Genomic DNA, 21,568 nt, shown 5'->3' on the forward strand with positions numbered 1-21,568 from the left:
CTCCCCCTTCTCAAGCCGAAGGAGGTGCGGGTGGGGGTGGGAAGCATAGCCGGACTCCTTGGCAGGCACCGCGGCTCCGATCGGATCGGAGCCGCGGTGCCTGGCGAGGAGTCCGGCCATGCCTCCCCCTTCTCAAGCCGAAGGAGGTGGGGGTGGGGGTGGGAAGCATAGCCGGACTCCTTGGCAGGCACCGCGGCTCCGATCCGATCTGAGCCGCGGTGCCTGGCGAGGAGTCCGGCCATGCCTCCCCCTTCTCAAGCCGCAGGAGGTGGGGGTGGGTGGGAGGCATGGCCGGTCTCCTTGGCAGGCACCGCGGCTCAGATCGGATCGGAGCCGCGGTGCCTGGCGAGGAGTCCGGCCATGCCTCCCACCCTCCTCAGGCCGTGGGGGGAGGGTGGTGGGATCCATCCGGATCCCCCCACCCTCTCCCCGCGGCTTGGATCCCACCCGCGGCAGGCTACCCCATGCATGGTCGGACTCCTGAAAGTCCGACCATGGCCGGGGAAGCCAGCCGCGGGGAAGGGGAATCCCAGCGGTGGCCTCGGAAGGACCCTTCGGAAGGGTCCTTCCGAGGCCACCGCAGGCATTTTCCCCCAGCTGAGCTGCGGGAGCACTCCTTCGGAGGCTCCCGCCGCTCAGCTGGGGGAAAATGGTGCCTATGGGGAAAACATCGCAAAGCGATTTTTCCCCATAGGCAACATCGTTATACGATCGCAAAAGCGATGGCATTTTTGCCATCGCTATGCGAATTCATCGTTAAACGGGGCACTCGTTATACGAGGCACCACTGTAGTCTAATATTCTATTTATGGTAGGATGTATTGGTGGGTTTCTGGTTTTTGTTTTTTAAAACATGTTGAATCTTCTTCTTTCCAGAACTTCTACTGGAAATACTTAATTGTAGATGAAGGGCACAGGATTAAAAATATGAACTGTCGTCTGATTCAAGAATTAAAACGATTTAGCACCGATAATAAACTTCTATTAACTGGAACTCCCTTGCAAAACAACCTATCGGAGCTTTGGTCTCTGCTTAATTTCCTGCTCCCTGATGTGTTTGATGACTTAAAAAGGTAGGTAGAGATCAGGGGGTTTTTTTGTACCAGGTTCTGTGTCCACATAATTGGCCTTGGTGAATGTTGCCAGCATTCTTGCATAAGGTTTAAGTCCCAAACAGCCGTTAAACATCTGAAAACATGCGTCTTTTGAGGAGATGTTTGGGCATTCTTGCCTAGCTTGCTGCTCTTGTTCTCTTGAGTGGGCAGGGCTCTATGGCTAGAAGACTTCTGCGCCTTTTAGTGGGGGTTGAAAGTGCATAGAGAAGGAGCCTTTTGCTTCCTTTCTCATCCTTCTGTGGATCACTTAACTTCGGGAGGGAGAAAAATTAGAAGATTCTTGTGAACAAGTGTATGTGAATTTTAATTTTGGGTGTAGAATCCAGCATCTTGAGAATCTTTTATTTCCTTTCAAAAGAGAAAATGTCTTGGGCTTACATCACTGCTAATAGGCTCAGGAGTCCATGGGGCCATTTTTGTGAAATTTTTAAAAGTGGAATGGCGGGGAAGGTGACCAGTCTTTTGCAAGCCTGGCGTCAGCCATTTTCCACTTCAAACTTCACTAGTTGGCTGAATCTTTGTGAATTGTATCCATGTAAATTTGGAGAATCAGTACAGTTTGCAGAATTGTGCTGAAGTTGGATTGTATTAGTTCTCAAAGATCATTTTATCATTTTGTTATCTCCCCCCCCCAGCTTTGAAACCTGGTTCGACATTACCAGTATTTCCGAAATTGCCGAAGATATTGTTGCTCAGGAAAAAGAACAGAACATCCTGCACATGCTGCACCAGGTCTTACTACTTATTTGTTGCTTAAAATGTAGCTTTCCCTCCCCCCTCACTATAGGATTCTGCTTGCCCTTAAAAGTATTTTAGTGGACTGCAGTCTAATGAATACACAAATACAGGCTGTCATGAATGTATCCAGTCTAAGCATACCTTTCTAGTCCTGGCATACATATTCACGTAAACCTTGGTAAATGGCATATTTCCTCAAGGATTGAGTGGGGCATGGTTCTGTTTTAAATCGTATCACTTTTGTAACTAGCATCTGATTATTTCTTGTTTTTAAGTTGGGAGTCAGCAATGGGTGGGATAACCTTTCCCAATAGCACTGGTTGCTTTGAAAAATGGACAATAGTTTGTAGCTTCAAATAGGGAAGGTCTCATCTTGCATGTGTACAAATAGCTTTTAGCTGCCTTTGGGTTGCGAGGTGCTATAATGGCTGAAATCCTGTTGTGCAGTAACTCAAGAAGTGCAACGTAACAGTGAATTGCAATAAGTTAAGAAATCTGCACAGGCATTAGACACACCCAAGTTGTGTGACTGAAGATGCAACAGATAATGCCTAATAACTTACAGTAATTTATCATGGAAAGTTATGACTTGTGTATAACTGTGCCACAGGATTTCAGCCAGTGTGAGCTATTGAGCCACAACAATTATTTCACGGCAATAATTGACTATAGTGGAAGTTAGCAAGTAGTTAATCTTACCTTTAGGTTTTTAAAAAAAGTTGTTGGGGCTTTTCAGAAGTGAAAACACATTGCCATTCAGAAGTATATTTGTGTACTCAAGTGTTATATGTAAGCCATGTTTCCTATTTCATTTAAATGTGAATTAAAACTACATTTAAAGTTTTTTTTTTAATTATTAAATTTTAGATTTTGACACCTTTCTTACTGAGAAGACTGAAATCTGATGTAGCTCTGGAAGTTCCTCCCAAGCGTGAAGTTGTGGTCTATGCTCCACTTGTAAAGAAACAAGAAATCTTCTACAGTGCTATTGTAAATAAGACAATTCGGAAGCTACTGGGAAACAACCAGGTACTTGTTAAGGGTATCCTGAACAGCCTTGATTTGGCTTCAGACAAGCATGTTACTGTTTCCTAATCCACAGATGAGATACACTATTTCTGAATGTATCTGTACAAGATAACTAACTAGTGTGTGTTTGTGTGTGGCAATGCCTCACGAATGCCTAGGTTCTCAAAAGTATAAAATAATCTTCCCTGTGATGGTTGTGAGTGTCTTGTTGTGCAAGATGTGAAAGGTCTTCAGACCCTCGTCCCATAGGGCAGCATTTATGCTCCCTTTTTGTTGAAAATGATGTACAGTGGGGTCTCGACCTACGGAATTAATCCGTATTGGAACGGAGTCCATAGGTCGAAAAGTCCGTAGGTCGAAAATGCATTCCCCATAGGAATGCATTGAAAACAAATTAATCCGTAATCCGCCCAAGAAACGCCCCCACACACACAAAATTAAAAATAAATTTAAAAAACACCTTTTTGACGTCTTCAAGGGGTCCCCTGCTGCCGCCATCGCTGCTGCTGGAGGGCTTCGGCGCGGCTGCGAGAGGCCTCTCAGAACTCCCCCACCGCAGCCATCAACACTGCCGGAGGACTCTGAGGGCTTCGATGCCACTGCTGGAGGCCTCTCAGAGGTTCCAAGAGGCCTCCCATAGTGGCGGGGAAGGCCTTTGGAGGTTCCTGTGCTGCCGCCGCTGGGAGCCGCGCCACGCCTGGCTATCCCAGCCGTGCTTGGACTCCCAGGAGTCTGAGCATGGCTGAGGTTGCCTGGCGCGGTGCGGCTCCCAGCGGCGGCGGCGGCAGCAGGGTTGCGGGGGCTCTGGATGCCTTCCATTGCTTCTCTGCCTGGAAGGCATTCAGAGTCCCTCCCACCCTGCTGCCGCCGCTGCTGGGAGCCTTCAGAGCTCTCAAAGGGCTTCCTCCAATGTCAGGGGGAACAGCCCTTTGAGAGCTCGGAAGGCAAACGGGCAGGGAGAAAACGCTGAAAATTCGAATTTCCCACCTTTTCTCCCTGCCTTCTTGCCTTCCGAGCTCTCAAAGGGCTTCCTCCGATGTTAGAGGAATATAATAATTATTATTATATAATATAATTATATAATATAATTATTATTTTATTTAAAAAGATATAAAGATTTACAAAATAAAGTCAGTTTAATGCATAAGCAAGCATATTACCATTTTCAAGGCTTGTTACAAAATAGAAATGAAGCAATAATTCTCTTTAAATACAAAAACACTAAAAATCCCAAAAATCTCTAAAAAGCTCTTTTAGGGTAGGCAAAAGGCACAAGCCCCCCTTTCTTCCTAGTCTCCCTACATCTTTCCCAGTCCTTTACCTGCCTGCACTGAGCAGCAGGCAAACAGACCTAGAAAAACTTATGGTAGAAAAATAGTCCAAGATTGTAGAACAAGGTAAAGAAATACTGCTTATAGTAAAAGTTCCTTTTTCAAGCTTCACTGGAACCACCCTTATCTTCTGTTTCTCCAGCTCCCATCCAATCACGGCATGAAGTCAGGTAAACAGTCCCTCCTTATCTTTTTTCTTCTCTTCTTTCTTCTCTTCCCATGGGAAACAGGTGTTGTTTTTCTTAGCACATCTGCAGCTACGCCATAACAAAAGTCTGGTCTTCTTATCTAGGAATGTCCTCCTCAGGCCTACAGGAAAACATTCCCACAACCTTCTGGAAAATACTGTCAGCATGCAGAATCATTTATACAGAGAACCAATATGGAATCCTTTTTACATTGTTCACTACTACATATCCCATCCTCAGTACAAGATTTAAACTACATAAACCAATCCATGACAGGGGGAACCTCTGAGATACCTCCATGGTGGCAGAGAAGCCCTGCAAGGCATCCGGAGGCACGGCCTACGGACTGGAAGGGGGAGGCAGGGAAAGCGCCAAATTTGAATTTGGCGCTTTCTCCGCCTCCCCCTTCTGGCTCGTAGGTCGATTCTCCGGCTGCAAGTCGAAGTAAAATTTTGCCACCGGAGAAGTCCATAGGTCAAAAAGTACGTAAGTGGCGCTGACTAAGTCAAGACTCCACTGTATGTTCCAGTTATTGTGTGTAATGGATAAAAGGCCTAGTATAATATTTGAGCAGAGCGTGTAGCGCACGGACCTTGACTGCCTTGTGTGTGATGCATTGTAGCAGTGACAGCTGGTATTCCATTCTGTAGGAAGAAGTTGTCGAGCTGAGTCCTACAGGTCGACCCAAGCGGCGCAGTCGAAAAGTAGTTTGCTACCGTGAACCTGGTGAAGAGGATTTTCCAGATAAACTGGAAGAATTGATGAATAAAATGCAGGAAGAAGTTGAAAAAGAGAGGTACTTATATAATGATACCTTGTGCCCTTTGCAGTTTTTGTTTCCGCATGGAAATCAATAGCATTTAGATATAACTTAACAGCACAAGGTAAACGGATTTATTATTTTCAAGGTATTTCCATAAATCCTGATCTTGTACTAAAAGTGGGGGAGTCTGAAGAAGGTAAGAAGCAAACGGCATCAGAGGCTATCTTCTCCCATCATGCTTTCAGAAGGCTCTGCTTGGCAGATTGCATTTCTGTATCCAGTACCCGAAGTTATTATGTCATGTTCAACATTTGATAGTTTCATCCAAGATCAAGTCCTGAGTGTGGTCAGCAGTTCTGGACAAGCAGCAGTCTGTGAATATTTAAGCACCTTATTCATCATTCTAAAACAAAATGTTTGAGAATCCAAAAAATGTCACCTCATTTCATTTTTTGGACAAAAAAAGTCCTGAGATGAGTAGGGGAGGAAATGTTGTTTCCCCTATCTTTTCCCCCATGGCTTTTATATCTCTGCTTTGTTTGTAGTATTCATTTATAGTGGCTGAATTCTGTCTGCATTTAGTTGTAATGTTATACAATCATCCTTACAAACTCACCTATCATTTAGAAGGCCAGTAGTAGAAATGAATATGCCTTTGGATTCAGAAGTCAACCTGAAGCTGCAGAACATTATGATGTTACTCAGGAAGTGTTGCAACCATGCATATCTTATTGAATATCCACTGGATCCTGCAACACAACAGTTTAAGGTAAGTGCTTCAGGCTGCAGTCCAGTCCTGTACCCAGTTAACTAGGAGTAAACCCCTCTGAAGTTAAATGTATTTCTGGGTAGACTTTATAGAATTGTGCTACTAGACAGTGGAAAGACTTGCGTTGATTCAATATTTCTGAAGAGCTTTACGTGATTTATTTGTAGAGTAACTTTTCTGCAGAGAGCAGCTCTCCAAAAGTATGTCTGACTTTAAATTTCTCCAGTGCAGTGGGTGAAGAACAACTCAGAGGCATTAGAGTACGATTTTGAGTGAAGCATCTAGTGTGTGCACCAAATCCTTTGATATATTAATTTACAGTGTAAACATTGGGCATATTACCGTATTTTTCGCACCATAAGACACACTTTTTTCCCACAAAACGGGGGTGGAAAGTCTGTGTGTCTTATGGAGCAAAGAAAACATTATATTTTCCTGTTTTCTTCTCCTAAAAAGTTGGTGCGTCTTATGGAAAGGTGCGTTTTATGGAGCGAAAAATACGGTATATCTGTGAAGATTCTCAAGACATCCAGGGGAGGTTACCTGGAAGCTGAGTCATGGCAACGGGACTTCTTTCTTATTAGACTGAAATGTTTCGCTACTCATCCAAGTAGCTTCTTCAGTCTGAGGAGAGTTGGCAGGAGACCCCTGATATATCCTCCCTGTTGGTTTCACTTCCCCCTGGTGTCTGAATAGGGTGGTTAGATGGACAAGGGAGGGGGGATTGGGTGAGTGAAAATCCCACCTCTGCAGTCTTTCTCCACCCATTGTCATGGGTCATTAACACTCGTTAACAGTGGTCTTTCTGGTGGGTGTGGTGGTACCAGCTCTCCTCAGACTGAAGAAGCTACTTGGATGGATAGTGAAACGTTTCACCTTAATAAGGGAAGAAGTCCAGTTGCCATGAGTGGGTGTAGTGTTAATATTCAGAGCTTCCAAGTTAATCTTAACACATTTGGGTTTATAATTTTAGGCCTGCTGGCTTGAAAAACTGGTCTATAAATATAGCATGCTTGTACAGTTTGCTTTGTATAATTATATTTTTGAGGACCAAGTGTTATGTTGGGTATCTGACTGCGGAGCCAGAGGCTGACAGTTTGATTCCCCCACTGTGCATCCCAGAAGAGGCATCCTGTGTGGCCTTGGGCAAGCTGATCTGACTTAACAGCACATAATTAATGTTAATATAACCAGTAGTGGAGGATGGGAACGGTTCACTGCCTTTTTTTTCTTTAGAAAAAAAAATAGGAGTGTTTTTTGTTTTGTTTATGTGCCAGCAAGTCTCCTCCGACTTATTACAACCCTGTGCACGAGTGACCCCCCCAGAAGGTTCTTTCATCAACAGCCCTGCTTAGATCTTGCAGACTAGAGGCTGTGGCTTTCTTTATTCAGTCATTCCATTTTACACCTGTTCTTTCTCTTTTCCTGCTGCCTCGAACTTTTCCTAGCATTATTGTCCTTTCCAACTTGTGTTGTCATAATGTGCCCAAAAGTATGATAAACCTTAGTTTAGTCAATTTGGCTTCTAAAGAGAGTTCAGGCGTGATTTGAAGGAGCACCCACCTATTTGTCTTTCTGGCAGTCCAAGGCATCTGTAAAGCTTTCCTCTCTCCCTGTATTTTGAATGAATCTATTTTTTTTCCTGTTGACTTTCTTCTCTCCTCATCTTTCACATCCATACATGATAACTGGGAATACAGTAGTGCCTTGGTCTCCAGTGAAAAGGAGATGTCTGCCACCAAGTTTTCAAGTGTTAAAATATTTACAAGTTTTCCATTAAACCTGGCCTGTAAAGAAATCAAAGAAAGCTTATGGTTGCTGGTTGGCTACTGGTGGGAGAACATTTTGAAATAGTTACACAATAAGGTGTGTACATACTTCAGCTGGGCTTGGGAGCAAACAGTAATTAAAAAACACACAGACCCATTGGCCCTCTCCATCTTAGCCCAATGGAAAAAAGGGGCTAATAAGCCCACATAAGCTTCTCTATAGACCTGAGTTCCTGCACTTCACTTTTTCAAGAGCATCTCTCTCCCTAGCAAGTATCTTGTACATAACTAAAGAACAGAAGATTCCCTTAATCCCCCAGTTTCTTTAACTCTTACCTTTCCTTTGTTCACAAAAGTACAGTGGTGCCCCGCATAGCGAGGTTAATCCGTTCTGGATTAACCGTCGCTATGGGGAAACATCGCTATAAGGAACGGAAAACGCCATAGAAACGCATTAAACTTAGTTTAATGCGTTCCTATGGCTCTTAAACTCACAGTTCTGTGAAGTTTCTCCATAGCGCCGCCATTTTCGCACCCTCGGTAAGCGAGGGCAGGGCGTGAAAATGGTACGGGCAGCCATTTTCTGCACCCGGCGGCCATTTTGGAACCGCCGATCAGCTGTTCCCAAAATGGCTGCCGGGTGCAGAAATGATTGCAATGTGATGTTTAGCCTATCTAAACATCGCAATGCGATCGCAGTAGCGACCCCAAAAAATGGGTCGCTATGCGGATTCTTCGTTAAACGGTGCGCTTGTTAAGCGAGGCACCACTGTATCCCCACCACCAGCAGCAATTCAACTCCCTTCCTGTAGGCCTATCCCGGGTTTTGTCTGAGCCTGAGCACAGCCTAGCAGGAGTCCACTTTCAGTACCAACCCTTCTCTTTGCTGAGGTTCAGCTTCTCTTTTCAATAACTCTGCCTCTTGTGTTTGTTTTCTATACATACGTATATAAAACCCATTGGTCAGAATAGGAAAGAACCTCTGGAATGAAGTTTTCTCCTCAGCACAGACTTGAGTGTGGGATGGGTCGGATTTGTGGCTGTGATGGAGGCAGCTCGTTTTCAGCAAAGAAAGCACCATGTCGCAGAAGACGGGCAAGAAAGAGATGTGCTTCTGGGGTGGAAAGCAAAGAGGAAAGGGCACACAAGGAGGGAAGGATTGTGCATGTTTTAAAAATAGCAAAGCAATGGAAGGAAGCATAAACCAGATGAATTTGGTTTACTTTTACTGGACTTCTGAACCTTTTAGTATCGGATTTGGCTTGCGTCTGCTGGATTGTCCTTTTGTTGGGTTTTTTTTTTCACTTTTGTGCTGCTTAAAACACACTATTATTTGGGTTTTTGTTTTCCTTATACAGTTTCATTTACAAAAACTATAAAAATGGTCAGCAGGTTGGCGAAGGGGGTTTCATCCTGGCTGAGGGGCCAGTTGGATAGCTGAGGAAAAGTCCCTCGCCTTGCTTTTGTTCTTGCAAAAGTAGCCTTCTCGTTAAACATACTAGCACAAGTATTGCTGTCCCTAGGTTCCTCGGTGAGCCATCTACCACGTGTACCCCGTGTACTGTAAGTTCCAATTAGTCACTGACAGCCTGGTGTTTAATAACATGGTTTGGGAGAAAACGGGGACATCTTTGCAGACATCACCAAATGCGCAAGAAGGACGAATATGCGAAAGTCTGGACTTCCAAATGGAGTTGTGATTTTATCAGAGCATCCTAAAATTTGTTTTCCCTCCTTCACATCAAGGTTGATGAGGATCTGGTGAAAAGTTCCGGCAAATTTCTACTCTTGGATCGCATGCTGCCAGAACTAAAAAAGCGGGGACACAAGGTATTGTTTGTGGCCTAGGCCAAAAATTTACTTAAATGTTTTGAGGGAAGGATTACCATGGACTCTTGCACTCTCTCTAGGTACTGTTGTTCTCACAGATGACTCAGATGTTGGATATTTTGATGGACTACTGCTATTTGAGGAATTACCAGTTCAGCCGCCTGGATGGAAGCATGTCCTATGCAGAAAGGGAGGAAAACGTAGGTGACTTGGAGGTGTAAGCTTAGCCTGGGTGGGTTGGTGGAAGACTTGTTGTACACCATCATGGTTTGTGATGTCAGGATGGGAACAGAATCCTGGTGGTAATACGCAAGAGCTGCTGTGGCACACAGTCAGCTGGATGGAGCTGTTGCTCAAGGAATCTCTGGCTCCTCTCTGGACTCTGCCATGCACTCGCAAGGGGGTGGCCTTAGCATACGTGACAGGATTATCCTGATCCACTTTCCACTGTTGTAAGGATGGCAGTGTATAGTGTTTTAAACTGAATAAGAAAGCTCCATATTATCCTTTACTAGAACACATATCAAGATGCTTTGATGTAAAATATAGTGAAGGAAGAAAAGCAATATAAACACATTGCAGTACAGTCAACCCTCGACTTATGAATGGCCCTACATACGGACTTTTCGACTGACGAACAGCTCTGTTGGCAAAAATTGGCATCAACTTGTGAACAGAGCTCGACCTATGAACGAGGTTGAGGCTCCGTTCGCAAGTCAGTGCCATTTTTTTGACAACGGAGCCGTTCGTAAATGGCTCCCTGCAAAAAGGAAATTTCCCACCCTTTCTCCCTGCCTTTTTGGCTTCAGAGCTCTCAAAAGGGCTTCCTTCAATGTTGGGGGGGAAAGAACTTTGAGAGCTCCAAAAGCAAAAAGGCAGGGAGAAAGGGCAGGAAATTTGAATTTCAGCCCTTTCTCCCTGCCTTTTTGCCTTCGGAGCTCTCAAAGGGCTTTCTGCCCGACATTGGAGGAAGTCCTTTGGGAGCTCCGAAGGCGCCCATTGCGGCGGCAGGGACCCCGAGGGAAGTCTCCCATGGTGGCGGGCAAGCCCTGGGAGACCTCCCTGGGGGTCCCCGCCACTGTGATCGGTGGCTTCCGAGCTCTCAAAGGGCTTTCCCCCTCGACATCGGAGGAAGCCGTTTGAGACCTCCGAAGCCAAAAAGGCAGGGAGAAAGGGTGGGAAATGCTGGAACGGATTAATTGAAATGCTGGAATGGATTAATTCTGTTCCCATGCATTTTAATGGGAAATGGTGCTTCGACTTACAAACTTTTTGACGTACGAATGTCGTTCCAATACAGTTTAAGTTTGTAAGTCGAGGTACCACTGCATTACATTTTTTTTCCTTCATAAGTGTGTTTTCTGATTCTACATATATTTGTTAATAGAGTTGAAGGAAATGTTTCCCAGATTAATGGGGATATGGAAAGAGTTCTGGTTGCATTTCCTTTTCAAAATATGATGATCTTTCAATTATACCTGTCTAACATAATTGACTAAAATCCAATAGTAAGTTGCAACTAGAGTGGGTCTGTTATATCAGTGGAACGTACATAGTTATTCACACACCAGATCCCGATGGATTCAATGGGCCTGCTCCATTTGCAGTTTACTACTGGATTTTAGCCAATGTCATCTTGCTTTACCAGGATTCTGAAATGTGTTGTGTGGGAGGTTGGTCCTTGTTTTATCAGTTGGTCCTTGTTTTATCAGTTGGATGACTGTTCACTAGGGAAAGATATGACTGTCAGGTCTTCCATGAAGCATTGCTCATGTTGTCTGGGACTGAGGGGAGGACCAAGGTCATCTTCTCCTGACCTGTAATTGTCAAGTCAACAACACATCAGAGTGTCTACAACACATTAGCCTGGTAATGTCCAACAAGTTACAGTGGTACCTCGACTTACAAACGTCTCTACTTACGAACATTTTGAGTTATGAACGGCTCCGATCGCAAAATTTTGCTTCGACTTACAAACGAAAAAACTTTCCTGCCCTTTTTTTGACCTAAGTTCATCTTAGGTCAAAAGAAGAAAAAAAAATAAAAAATATCTCCCCCTAGTGGTATAGGACAGATTAACCGGCTTTGCATTAGTTCCTATGGGAACTAATGCCTCTACTTGCGAACAGCGCCTCGACATAAGAATGAAAAACAGCCGGAACGGATTAAATGGTTTTCAGTGCATTCCTATGGGAAATTTTGCCTCGACTTGCAAACTTTTCGACGTACGAACACCGTTCCAATACGGATTAAGTTCGTAAGTCGAGGTACCACTGTATCTTATTTTGGATGCCTTAATGTTGGAGGACAAACCAGATATTTGCTGGCTTTGTGTTTCTGTGTTTTGCTTGGGTAGCATGTCCTTTTATTTGATTTGGTTTCTGTCTTTTATAGATGAATAACTTTAATTCAGATCCAGAAGTTTTTATCTTTCTCGTGAGCACACGGGCTGGAGGCCTTGGCATTAATCTGACTGCAGCAGATACAGTAATCATTTATGATAGCGACTGGGTATGTTTTGCATCATGACACTTAAATGGAGATGGGCCCTGATACGAATGGGCTATGTGCTGAGCTCCACAGAAGAACATGGGGTTTTAGAGATATTTTGTGTTTGGCAGCAGGCCAGAGCCCAGCAAAACGTCCCTGAAGCCTGGTGCAGTTGCTTTGAGCATGATGAGATGCTCTTTGGAGGACAACTGTATAGCCATAGTTTCTTTCCCTTTAAATGTAGGTTGAAGTCTGCTGGAAAAGTCTTTCTGGTTTTGCTTCAGCATGCCAACATCCGTTGCTCACAAAAGGCAAAGCAAAACATGCTGCTTATATACCCCTCTCCTCCCCCATAGCACTTAAAGAACTGTCTGGGCAATTTGAAATTTAATTATGCAAGCTACACATTGCCCCTGCCCATGAGTTGGGTACTCAATTTACTGACCTTGAAAGGGTGGAAGGCTGAATCGGCCTCAGGCAAGCTACCTGAGCCCATTAGGATCGAACTCAGGTAGTAAGCAGTACTGCAATTTAACCAGTGTACTGCAAGGCTCCTTACAAGTCACACTACTGAATATCTTCAAAGTTTTATGGAGAAAATTCACTATTTCTTGTGTCCAGATGGAACCATATAGCTTGTTCTGCACATTTCCACCTGGTTTATAGTAGTTTTTTTTTTACCAATGTCTTGCACCCTTTCTGTTAATCAGAGCAGACAGTCCTGGGCTAGGTAAACTAATGGTCAAGTCAATGGTCACATGTTCGTAAGATGTTTTTAAAATAGGCTCCGATTAAGCAGCATCAGGAATAGAAATATTCTGCCTTTTTTCATAATAAATAGCTACAAATTCACCACTCTTGTGAGATCTCTCAAAACAGTTGTCACTTCTTTGCTTTGGCCAAGTTTTTGAAAAGAGGCCCAAATTCTTTCCTTTGAGATAACCTACTCTTGCCTGGAAAAAGTTGAAATAGTTGTCTGAGCTTTGTGGTAGAATTTATAATTTACTGAAATCCTTGTCACATATTTGCTTCTCAGAATCCCCAGTCTGATCTTCAGGCCCAAGACCGATGCCATAGAATTGGTCAGACAAAGCCTGTGGTGGTTTATCGCTTTGTCACTGCAAATACCATTGACCAAAAGATCGTGGAAAGAGCAGCTGCCAAAAGGAAGCTGGAGAAGCTGATTATTCACAAAAGTGAGAAAAAAATTGTGTGTGTGTGTGTATTGTTGGACCATTAAGGATAATTTTAACATGTATATGTTTTGCTTGTATGTATTAGTAGTCCTACATTAGTATTTCACAGGTGCAGCAGGTTTGGTCTGTTACATTCAAAGCAATAAGAGTCTTGTGACATCTTGAAATACTGGCCAATTTATCTGAGCATGCATTTTAACGGATTGTAGCCTTCTCCATCAGAAAAATGAGATATCCTTTCATGGGTATTCCAGGGTAGATTCCAGTACAGTGGTGCCTCGCTTAACGAGCGCACCATTTAACGAAGAATCCGTATAGCGATCCCTTTTTGGGGATCGCTATACGGATCTGCCCCAATCGCCACACTCGCTTTACAACGATTGGGGCGTCCGGCAGCCATTTTGGAGCCGCCGAACAGCTGATCGGCGGCTCCAAAATGGCCGCTGGATGACCCGAAATGGCCCCCTATCAGTGTTTTCGCGCCCTCCCCTTGCTTACCGAGGTCGCGAAAACGCTGCGGGGGGGCATTTCGGGCCATCCGCGGCCAGCTGATCAGCTGATCGGCGGCTTCAAAATGGCCGCCGGACGCGAAAACATCGCTGGAGGGGTAAGTTTGGACGCTTATTGGAACGCATTAAACTAAGTTTAATGTGTTCCAATAGGCTTTCCTTGCCCGTACAGCGATGTTTTCGCATAGCGAAGGTTAATCCGGAACGGATTAACCTCGCTATGCGGGGCACCACTGTACTAACATCAAAAAATCCATAGTTGTTACCCAATAGGTTTGTATCTCGCCTTGGGTTTCCCCTAGGGGAGTAAGGCGGGATTAAATGAAATGAAAATGTTGAGGGATTGTAATGGAATCATTCAGATTATTGTTCAGAAATCAGACGGTGAAAATTACCAAGAGCAGGCAAGACTGTCTTGCCTTAGCTTATATCTGTGTAACAATTAATTGGCTTAATGTGTTACAGGTTGGGTAATAAAATAAAAGCAGAGTCCTTACAAACAGAGGGTTTGTGTCTCTGTGTTTGTAGGGGTGTAAAGCAAGCATAGAATTTGATTTGAATTAAAAACTTGAAATTTCAGTTACAAAACTGCATCCCCTCTTCTCCATTATTCATGTCCCAAGCCTGGAATTCTAATATAGAGAGGTTGGAGGAAAATATATTGGGTTTTTTTAGGCACAGTGTAATAATGTTCTGTGTCATTCCAAATCTGAAGTTCTTACTGGAGTGTTTCATATTCAGACACTTCTGAAATGGACTCACCTCCTTTCAAGAATCCCCCCAAATCAGTCTAGTTTGGTTCACGATTTGGCCAAATCCAATGCTCACAGTTAGGTTTTTTAATATTAATTGTACAGCAAACTGAGTTGTTAATGGTTCTGTTCCATCAGTTCTAATGTGAATCTAAATGTGAAGATCGCATGTCTTATTTCAACACTTCTTGCATTTTTTTTTGCAAAATACTTCTCAAGGTTTTATTAGATTTTTAATTATGTTGGTTTTTATTGAGATGATTTGGAGTAGAATGGTTCTGAACTAATAATTTTGAAGCTGCGGTTTGTGTATAAAGAACATTGATAAAATAGCAATGTACTCACTAAGATTTTTATTTATCTATTTATTGGTCTATCTTCAAGATCAATTTAAAGGTGGAAAATTTGGAGTAAACCAGTCAAAGAGTTGCTTGGATCCCAAGGAGTTACTGGAATTGCTACAATCCAGGGACTATGATAGGTATGATAAGCGTTATTAGCATAAAGTGTGTAAGAAGAGCATAATTGCTAAATACATGTGGATCGGGTTGGCACAGAAACACCCTTGTAAGTTAACTGCAATTGTAAACATACGCAAGGAAATAACGCCCTATTGAACCCATGAATGCAGTCAACATGCATTAAATTGCATTCAAACTGTTTTTCATTTTCAAATTAATGCTATTTCTTTTGTTTTACAGAGAGATTAAGGGATCAAGAGAAAAAGTAATATCTGACAAAGATTTAGAGTTACTGCTGGACAGAACTGACCTTATCAGTAAGTTCAGATTATATGCATGTATCTTTGTATCACTCTCTAGCAACTAAAACCTAATATGTGTGCAGACTCATCTGCTCTAGTTTAAATCCACTTTCTTATGGTGATGGAGGACACCTTTACCAATGGTTCTTCCCCCGTCTCTCCTCCCCCCCCCCCCCCCGGTGATAGGTTCGACTTGGCTGGACTTTGTAAACCAATTACTTGAGCCCTTGGCATCCTCTGGTGTGTGAGGACAGACGAAAAATCCTGTCTAATTCCTGCTTCCACTATCATAAGTTGTGGAACTAATTTCTCTCCTGGGCTGCTTTTCTTCTGTTCACTCTGACTTCCCCCCCAAAAAAGAAGCCTTTCACTCTCCTTGTTCTTCTTGCTGCCTCTACTCATCTATGCTGTTGCGCTCTCGTGAGCTGGAAGAGGACAGCTTGGCCTCTACATTGAATCACTCACTAATGCAGAGGGCTCCAGGGAAAGCCGTTTCTGTATTGTCTTCACCACGGGTGTGTGTGTGTGTGTGAGAGAGAGAGAGAGAGAGAGCACCATCCCAGGGTTGCAATGAGACTCACAAAGTGAGATTCCAAGATGCCAGGCTTGTAGGACTTTGGGGGCAGGAGGGAGAAACATCTCCTAAGAGGGGCCCCAGTTTATGGAAAGCACTCTTCAACCCAGAATTCTGCTTATGAATAACATTTACCCTTAAAATTAACTCAGTTTTTCATAGCTGCCTTGGGTCCTTTAGGGTAAAAATATTTTAAATAAAATACTTACATGCATACATACCACACAAGAGGTTATTGTACTTCCTTTCTGTTGCAAACCCTCAAGACCCTTGGAAAAGGAGTGGCACACACTAGATGAGCATAGGACCATGGAGTTATACTTAGAATAATAATACTAATGCGGGAGGGGGAGAGAAGAGAATATTCGTTTTACTTCTTTTCAGCCTCCTAGAATGGCAGGAGAGTATCCAAGGCCACTTTTGGGAAGGAGGATTAAGACTTGCATATTTTAGGCATACCAGGTTTAGGATATATTTATCCCTAGATGGGTTACAGCACATTCTTTCAGAACTGTAGTTGCCTCATTTGCGTTTTACAGCAGAGCTCCTGTTTTAAACATTGTAGAATTGGCCACTTGGAAGTTACCACCGTCGTCGTCATTTTCTGTTAAATGTTACTATAGGTTGATCACATTGCATTGCCAGAGACATCCTTCAGATGCAGAGCGCTATGACATGACATTAGTATGAAACAGGGGCACAATCTCAGTGGTAACCAGTAACCTCCCCAGATACAAACTTGTACAGTGGGGTCTCGACTTATGAACTTAATCCGTATTGGAAGGCAGTTGTCAGGTCGAAAAGTTCTTAAGTTGAATCTGCATTTCCCATAGGAATGCATTGAAAACCATTTAATCCGTATCTGCTCTTTTCGTCCATAGAAACTAATGGGAAGCTGCTATTCCACCTTCTGCCACTAGAGGGGGATATTTTTTCCTTTAAAAAAGGAAAAAAGTTCGTAACTCGAATCTAAGTTCATAAGTCGAGTCCATATAATCCTATGAGAGCGGTTCGTAAGTCAAAATGTTCGTATGTCGAGCCGTTCGTAAGTCGAGACCCCACTGTACTGTGGTATGTCTTGTGGCAAGGATGTCCTCATCCACTGTAGAGGAGAAAGGCATTTTGGTACCTGGTGTAAGATATTCATTTGATATAGTGGCGGACAATCATCTCTTCCCAAGTGTAAGTTATAGGAAAGATAAGATTTAAGTTCTAGAAGGGCAATGGAGATCATAGCAGAGTATTGGCAGAGCACAATTATACTCTTTGAATGTTGCTACGTGTTGTTTTTTTCTTCACGTGTTTTCAATTACAGTTCTTGTATGTGGGCTGTATTAATTTTTCTATTTCAACACTTTGTTTTTCTATCTGTTCCTCCGTGCGTGTTGGACTGTGGCTTGGAGAAAAAGACTGAAATTTCTTGGTGGGCCGAAGGGCTCAAGTAACTGGTTTGCAAAGCCCCACGTGTCAGAGCGTGTGGGAGGGATAACCCATGGGGAAGGTGTCCATTGTCCACTGTAGAGAATGAATGTCTTGCTATAAGGACCAAAGTATTTTCCTGCCCTTCTAGAAGACATGGTCAGTAGAGGAAAATGAGCTCCCTAGATTGGGTTTTTATGCGCTTTAATTTGGCAAGGAGCTGCAAACCAACCCTAAACAAACGTCAGTCTGTGAAGGATGACTCGTAACCTCCAGCATATGATCACTGAATTAGAATGCTGGTTAAGACTCAGCCGGGGAAAGTTAAACTAAAACTCTTTAACATGAACTGTAACACTGAAATAACACCAGAGATGTCCATAAGCCTAAGAGTTTTAAATGTCACTTGCAACTCAGCACAACGATGGTTGTACCACAGGTATTTTATGAAAGTGCAGAAGATACAAAATACCTAAGTATAAACCTGCTATGTACAAACAGGAAACAGGAGATAGTAGCTATCTAACCCACCCCACCTAAATATCTGTAGATTAAGTGCTGGATCCACACTTTATTCCAAGTATTCAGTTTGTTTAATAGTGTTGGTTTCTTATTAGGTCTTGTTATTTAAAAGCTGCATCAAATCCATTTAGTAAGTTTGGAACAGCATCTTGCTCCAAACCCTTCCAAGATTCTGATAATTTGATGAAGACAGCAGAGAATCTGTAACACATTTTGGAAACAGGATTGATTTGGGGGATGTTCGGTGTGAAATGACTCACTTCCAAGAGTATCCAAACTCTCTCCTATAAATACAGAGGAGTTGTATCTTGTGGGCTGACAATTCCTTGCCTTGGTGCTGTGATCCACATGTGCATGTGAAGAGCCTGGGTTTACCTCTGCAGAACTATTTCCCCAGGTTTGGGGTCTCATTTACTTCCACCTCTAGCTCCTTCCCCAGTGACTGCATGGGGGGCTCCTTCTGAGGTTCATCAGTGTCCGTATTTCTTAGGCTCTGGCCAGTATTTTCTTGCCAACTGAAATTGGTCACATCTTTATGGGATACATTCCTTAAAACAAACACACACATACACACCCCACTGAAATTGGTCACACCTTTATGGGATACATTCCTTCAAAAAAAAACACACACACACACACACACACACACACACACACACACACACACACACACACACACACACACACACACACACACACACACACACACACACACACACACACACACACACACACACACACACACACGCTGCATTACAGTCCTTTACTTTCTGCTGGGATTTCCACTGTTAAATTTAATAGAATTTAAAAATTTTCCATGAGGCTCCAGGGTTTCTTTCAAAAACCGACTCTTGTCGGTTTTTTAAAAGTTGATGGTCATTTCTTGAGACTCCATAGTCCTCTGAATTGTGGCATTTTTTTCCTCCTCTTTTCTCTTCTAGATCAGATGAAAACCTCTAAAGGACTTAAAGAAAAAGTGGGATCTTTCAAACTGTTAGAAAACACTAAGGATGCCAGCCCAGAAAGTGTCTTTTGAAGTATGGCCAACTTGTGCTTTATATGCCCATATGCAGACACCCTCATAGTAGTTAACATTCTTCAGATTGTATTCTTCTCAGGCGACTTGAAAATACAATGTCACAAAACTGAATGAGAGCCTTTGGGGGCCTTTTTTGTTGTCAGATTTTAGAACGGTTTCCAGGCTTCAATATTGTCTCATTGTCTAATTTGTACAGTTTTCTTTTCTACAGGATGTCTCTTTAAAAACAGTGTTTTGACTCTTTACCTTCATTGTGGGTTTTCTTTAGTCTGTGTTTGTAAGTCTAAAGAGTATCAATTCAGATGCTGATAAACTTACTAAATAAATTGTGTTGTTTTAACATAGATTTGTACTGTTTTGTGTAACAGAAGAACCTGGCAAATATATTAGTGGTTGGATTGTTGCAATTCCAGATGTATACATTGACATTTAAGTAGGCATTACCCCCACAAATGGAGATATGAATAAGCAATGGCAGCCAATATGGTTATTAATTTATCCAGTCACCTGCTTTACTTTATGCTCTCATTATTTTTGCAACCTGAGGTACTGTACATTGTGTCTGAGGATATGTGAGGTTTCATGAATCAATATTAAGTTTGCTTTGGAATGCACACATCACATTCTGTCATGCAGTATACATTTACTACTTTCATATTGATTTATATACCGCACCATTATACTTTTAAACTGTTCAGGTTATTAGAATATGCACTTAGACTATTGATTCACCCACTGTTTTTGCAGCCACCTGTGCTGTCTTACAGTGGAATGAACACACCATTCCTTTTTATATTCTTCTGATCCAGAAAAGCAGTAAATGATATGCGAAGAGCCTTCATGCCGCTGGAAGAGGGGTGCAGTTTCATAGGGGACATTTTTCATTTTGGGGAGCTGAATGCTCAAAGGCAATACAGTCACAGCAGTGCCCACAGGGAGAGTGTTCTTCACTCTTGATCAGCTGTGTGCACTCATAAGTTTTATCTGCATGTATGTCACTGCACACATATCGGTTCCAACTTAGCTGCTGGTTTTTCTGCTATATAGCATTGTTAGTGGCATAGAAATACAGCAGAAGGCACCAAAAAGTGTAATATGTGGCCTGTTCTGTCTTACACCTCACTGTAATCATCCAGACTTAGCACAGATGTGCTTAATGCACAGAATAATCATCTACATACATATCGCTTCCTTGGCCAGGAACAACACGTGTTCTGCCCATGTGTACTACATTACTTTCAGTGAAATGTACATTTGAATGAAAATCTCAAGTCATACATGATGATTATGCAGTTCAGTTCTTCCTTTCTCAAAATGTTTTTAAGTGCAAAAGGGATTTTGTTTTTGTTCAACAACATGACTGGGCACCTGTAGTCCTTTCCTCTGGAGTTAAATCAAACTCTGGGATAAAAACAGTATCCACCTACTCAATGAAGCATCAATAATTCAGGCTCAGGTGGGGATAAATGTAGACACATCTTCAAATCAACCACTTTATTGAAAAAAAAGAACAGATGGAAAGTATGGTCATTCAGCTCTGTGGTCTGATTTTGGCAATTTCTTTTGAGAAAGGCACAAGGAAGAGTTGTGTCAGCAAGAAGGGTATTCCCCCAGATTGAGCAGAGTTCTCTAAAAGTTGCAGCTGTTTCATGATTTAGTGGTATTGAGTGGCAGCCAACAAACACCCACTGACTGCAAAAGGCGTGCTGAGCTTTTGGGTCTGCAAAGGAAGACTGGCTCCTGCTGGAACATTTAACGCATTGAAACATTCATTTTGGAAACACAGCGACCACTTCATATCCTTCCGGTGGAGTTACGCGTTCCCGGGCATGCTTCTCACAGTAGATAGAATCCTCTACAAAGAAGTGCCCTTTTTGTTTCAGGTCTGTCCCACAGTCGGTGCACACGTAGCACTCTGGATGGACATGCTTGTCTCGAAGCCTCACAAACACCCCTCTGGGGAGAAAGAGGAACAGGGTCAAAGTTGTTGGAAATCTTGGGGGTGGGGGGAAACAAAGCTGTTGAATCCCACCAGTGCAGCACTCTGGGAGAAATATTTTTTTTTCCTCTTGGCAAAACCTGATAAAACTCAAATTAAGAAAAAAAATGCTTTCTATTCCCATGAATAGAAGAAATTTCGAAAAGATATTTTGGCACAGTTACAGAACTGACCAAACTTGATTAGCTGCATGTTTATGAATGGCAATGTGCTTCAAGGTCTCATACTTAATTGGAGGACTGTATCGATGCATAATCATGTTTTGTAACACATGTACTTCAGTCATATCTCCTTCTTAGCCATGTCTTTTCTAAGTTGGAAGAATCTTTAATCACTCACAAATTCCCCAGCATGCAGAATGTTCCATATCACTGAAATGACTACATGCTAATAGTTCAATCCAACCTACAGCAACTTTTCAGGGACTTCCAGATACAAAATAGTGAGAAATGGGCTACCACCCTCCTCCTCCTTCTGGGAAGGCTATGGGGCTGCCCAGCTTGACCAAAGCCACACAGCTCTTCTGGGAGATACAGCGGGGAATTGAACTCTTGACCTCTGGCTCCACAGCCAGGCACCCAACTCAATGAGCCATGCAGGCAGCTTCCAAATTACTAAGCAGGTTCCAGTTAGTGCACATACTGATACTTACACAATGCCAGATCCACATTTATCACAGATGGGAAGTTTCTGGGAGTTTCCAATGGATGATGCTACTTTGGTTGTTGGGGCTTTTACACTTCGAAATCCAGAAGGCTTATTGGGGTCCCCTG

At 42.9% G+C, this 21,568-nt stretch overlaps 2 protein-coding genes across 3 annotated transcripts in view; one reads left to right on the forward strand and one right to left on the reverse strand.

Moving 5' to 3' along the window:
- The window catches only part of HELLS (helicase, lymphoid specific), a 35,121-nt gene extending 15,981 nt beyond the window's left edge, over window positions 1-19,140 (forward strand). The window contains exons 11-22 of the mRNA XM_072994913.2: window positions 877-1,073; window positions 1,751-1,847; window positions 2,721-2,882; window positions 5,052-5,197; window positions 5,792-5,933; window positions 9,449-9,532; window positions 9,613-9,732; window positions 11,927-12,043; window positions 13,059-13,218; window positions 14,864-14,960; window positions 15,181-15,257; window positions 18,699-19,140. Of these exons, the coding sequence (XP_072851014.2) occupies window positions 877-1,073; window positions 1,751-1,847; window positions 2,721-2,882; window positions 5,052-5,197; window positions 5,792-5,933; window positions 9,449-9,532; window positions 9,613-9,732; window positions 11,927-12,043; window positions 13,059-13,218; window positions 14,864-14,960; window positions 15,181-15,257; window positions 18,699-18,793 (1,494 nt within the window). The 3' untranslated portion in view covers window positions 18,794-19,140. The remainder of the gene's footprint in view (window positions 1-876; window positions 1,074-1,750; window positions 1,848-2,720; window positions 2,883-5,051; window positions 5,198-5,791; window positions 5,934-9,448; window positions 9,533-9,612; window positions 9,733-11,926; window positions 12,044-13,058; window positions 13,219-14,863; window positions 14,961-15,180; window positions 15,258-18,698) is intronic.
- Window positions 19,141-20,275: 1,135 nt separating this feature from the next.
- PDLIM1 (PDZ and LIM domain 1) overlaps window positions 20,276-21,568 on the reverse strand; it is a 44,488-nt gene continuing 43,195 nt past the window's right edge. For both annotated transcript variants that reach the window (XM_020808787.3, XM_078390587.1), the window contains 2 exons: window positions 21,448-21,565; window positions 20,276-20,752 (listed from right to left, as the gene is read on the reverse strand). In XM_020808787.3, coding sequence (XP_020664446.2) covers window positions 20,566-20,752; window positions 21,448-21,565 — 305 coding nt within the window. In that variant the 3' untranslated portion in view covers window positions 20,276-20,565. The remainder of the gene's footprint in view (window positions 20,753-21,447; window positions 21,566-21,568) is intronic.

Source organism: Pogona vitticeps, chromosome 3 (assembly GCF_051106095.1).
Source record: "Pogona vitticeps strain Pit_001003342236 chromosome 3, PviZW2.1, whole genome shotgun sequence".
Classification (NCBI taxonomy): Eukaryota; Metazoa; Chordata; class Lepidosauria; order Squamata; family Agamidae; genus Pogona; species Pogona vitticeps.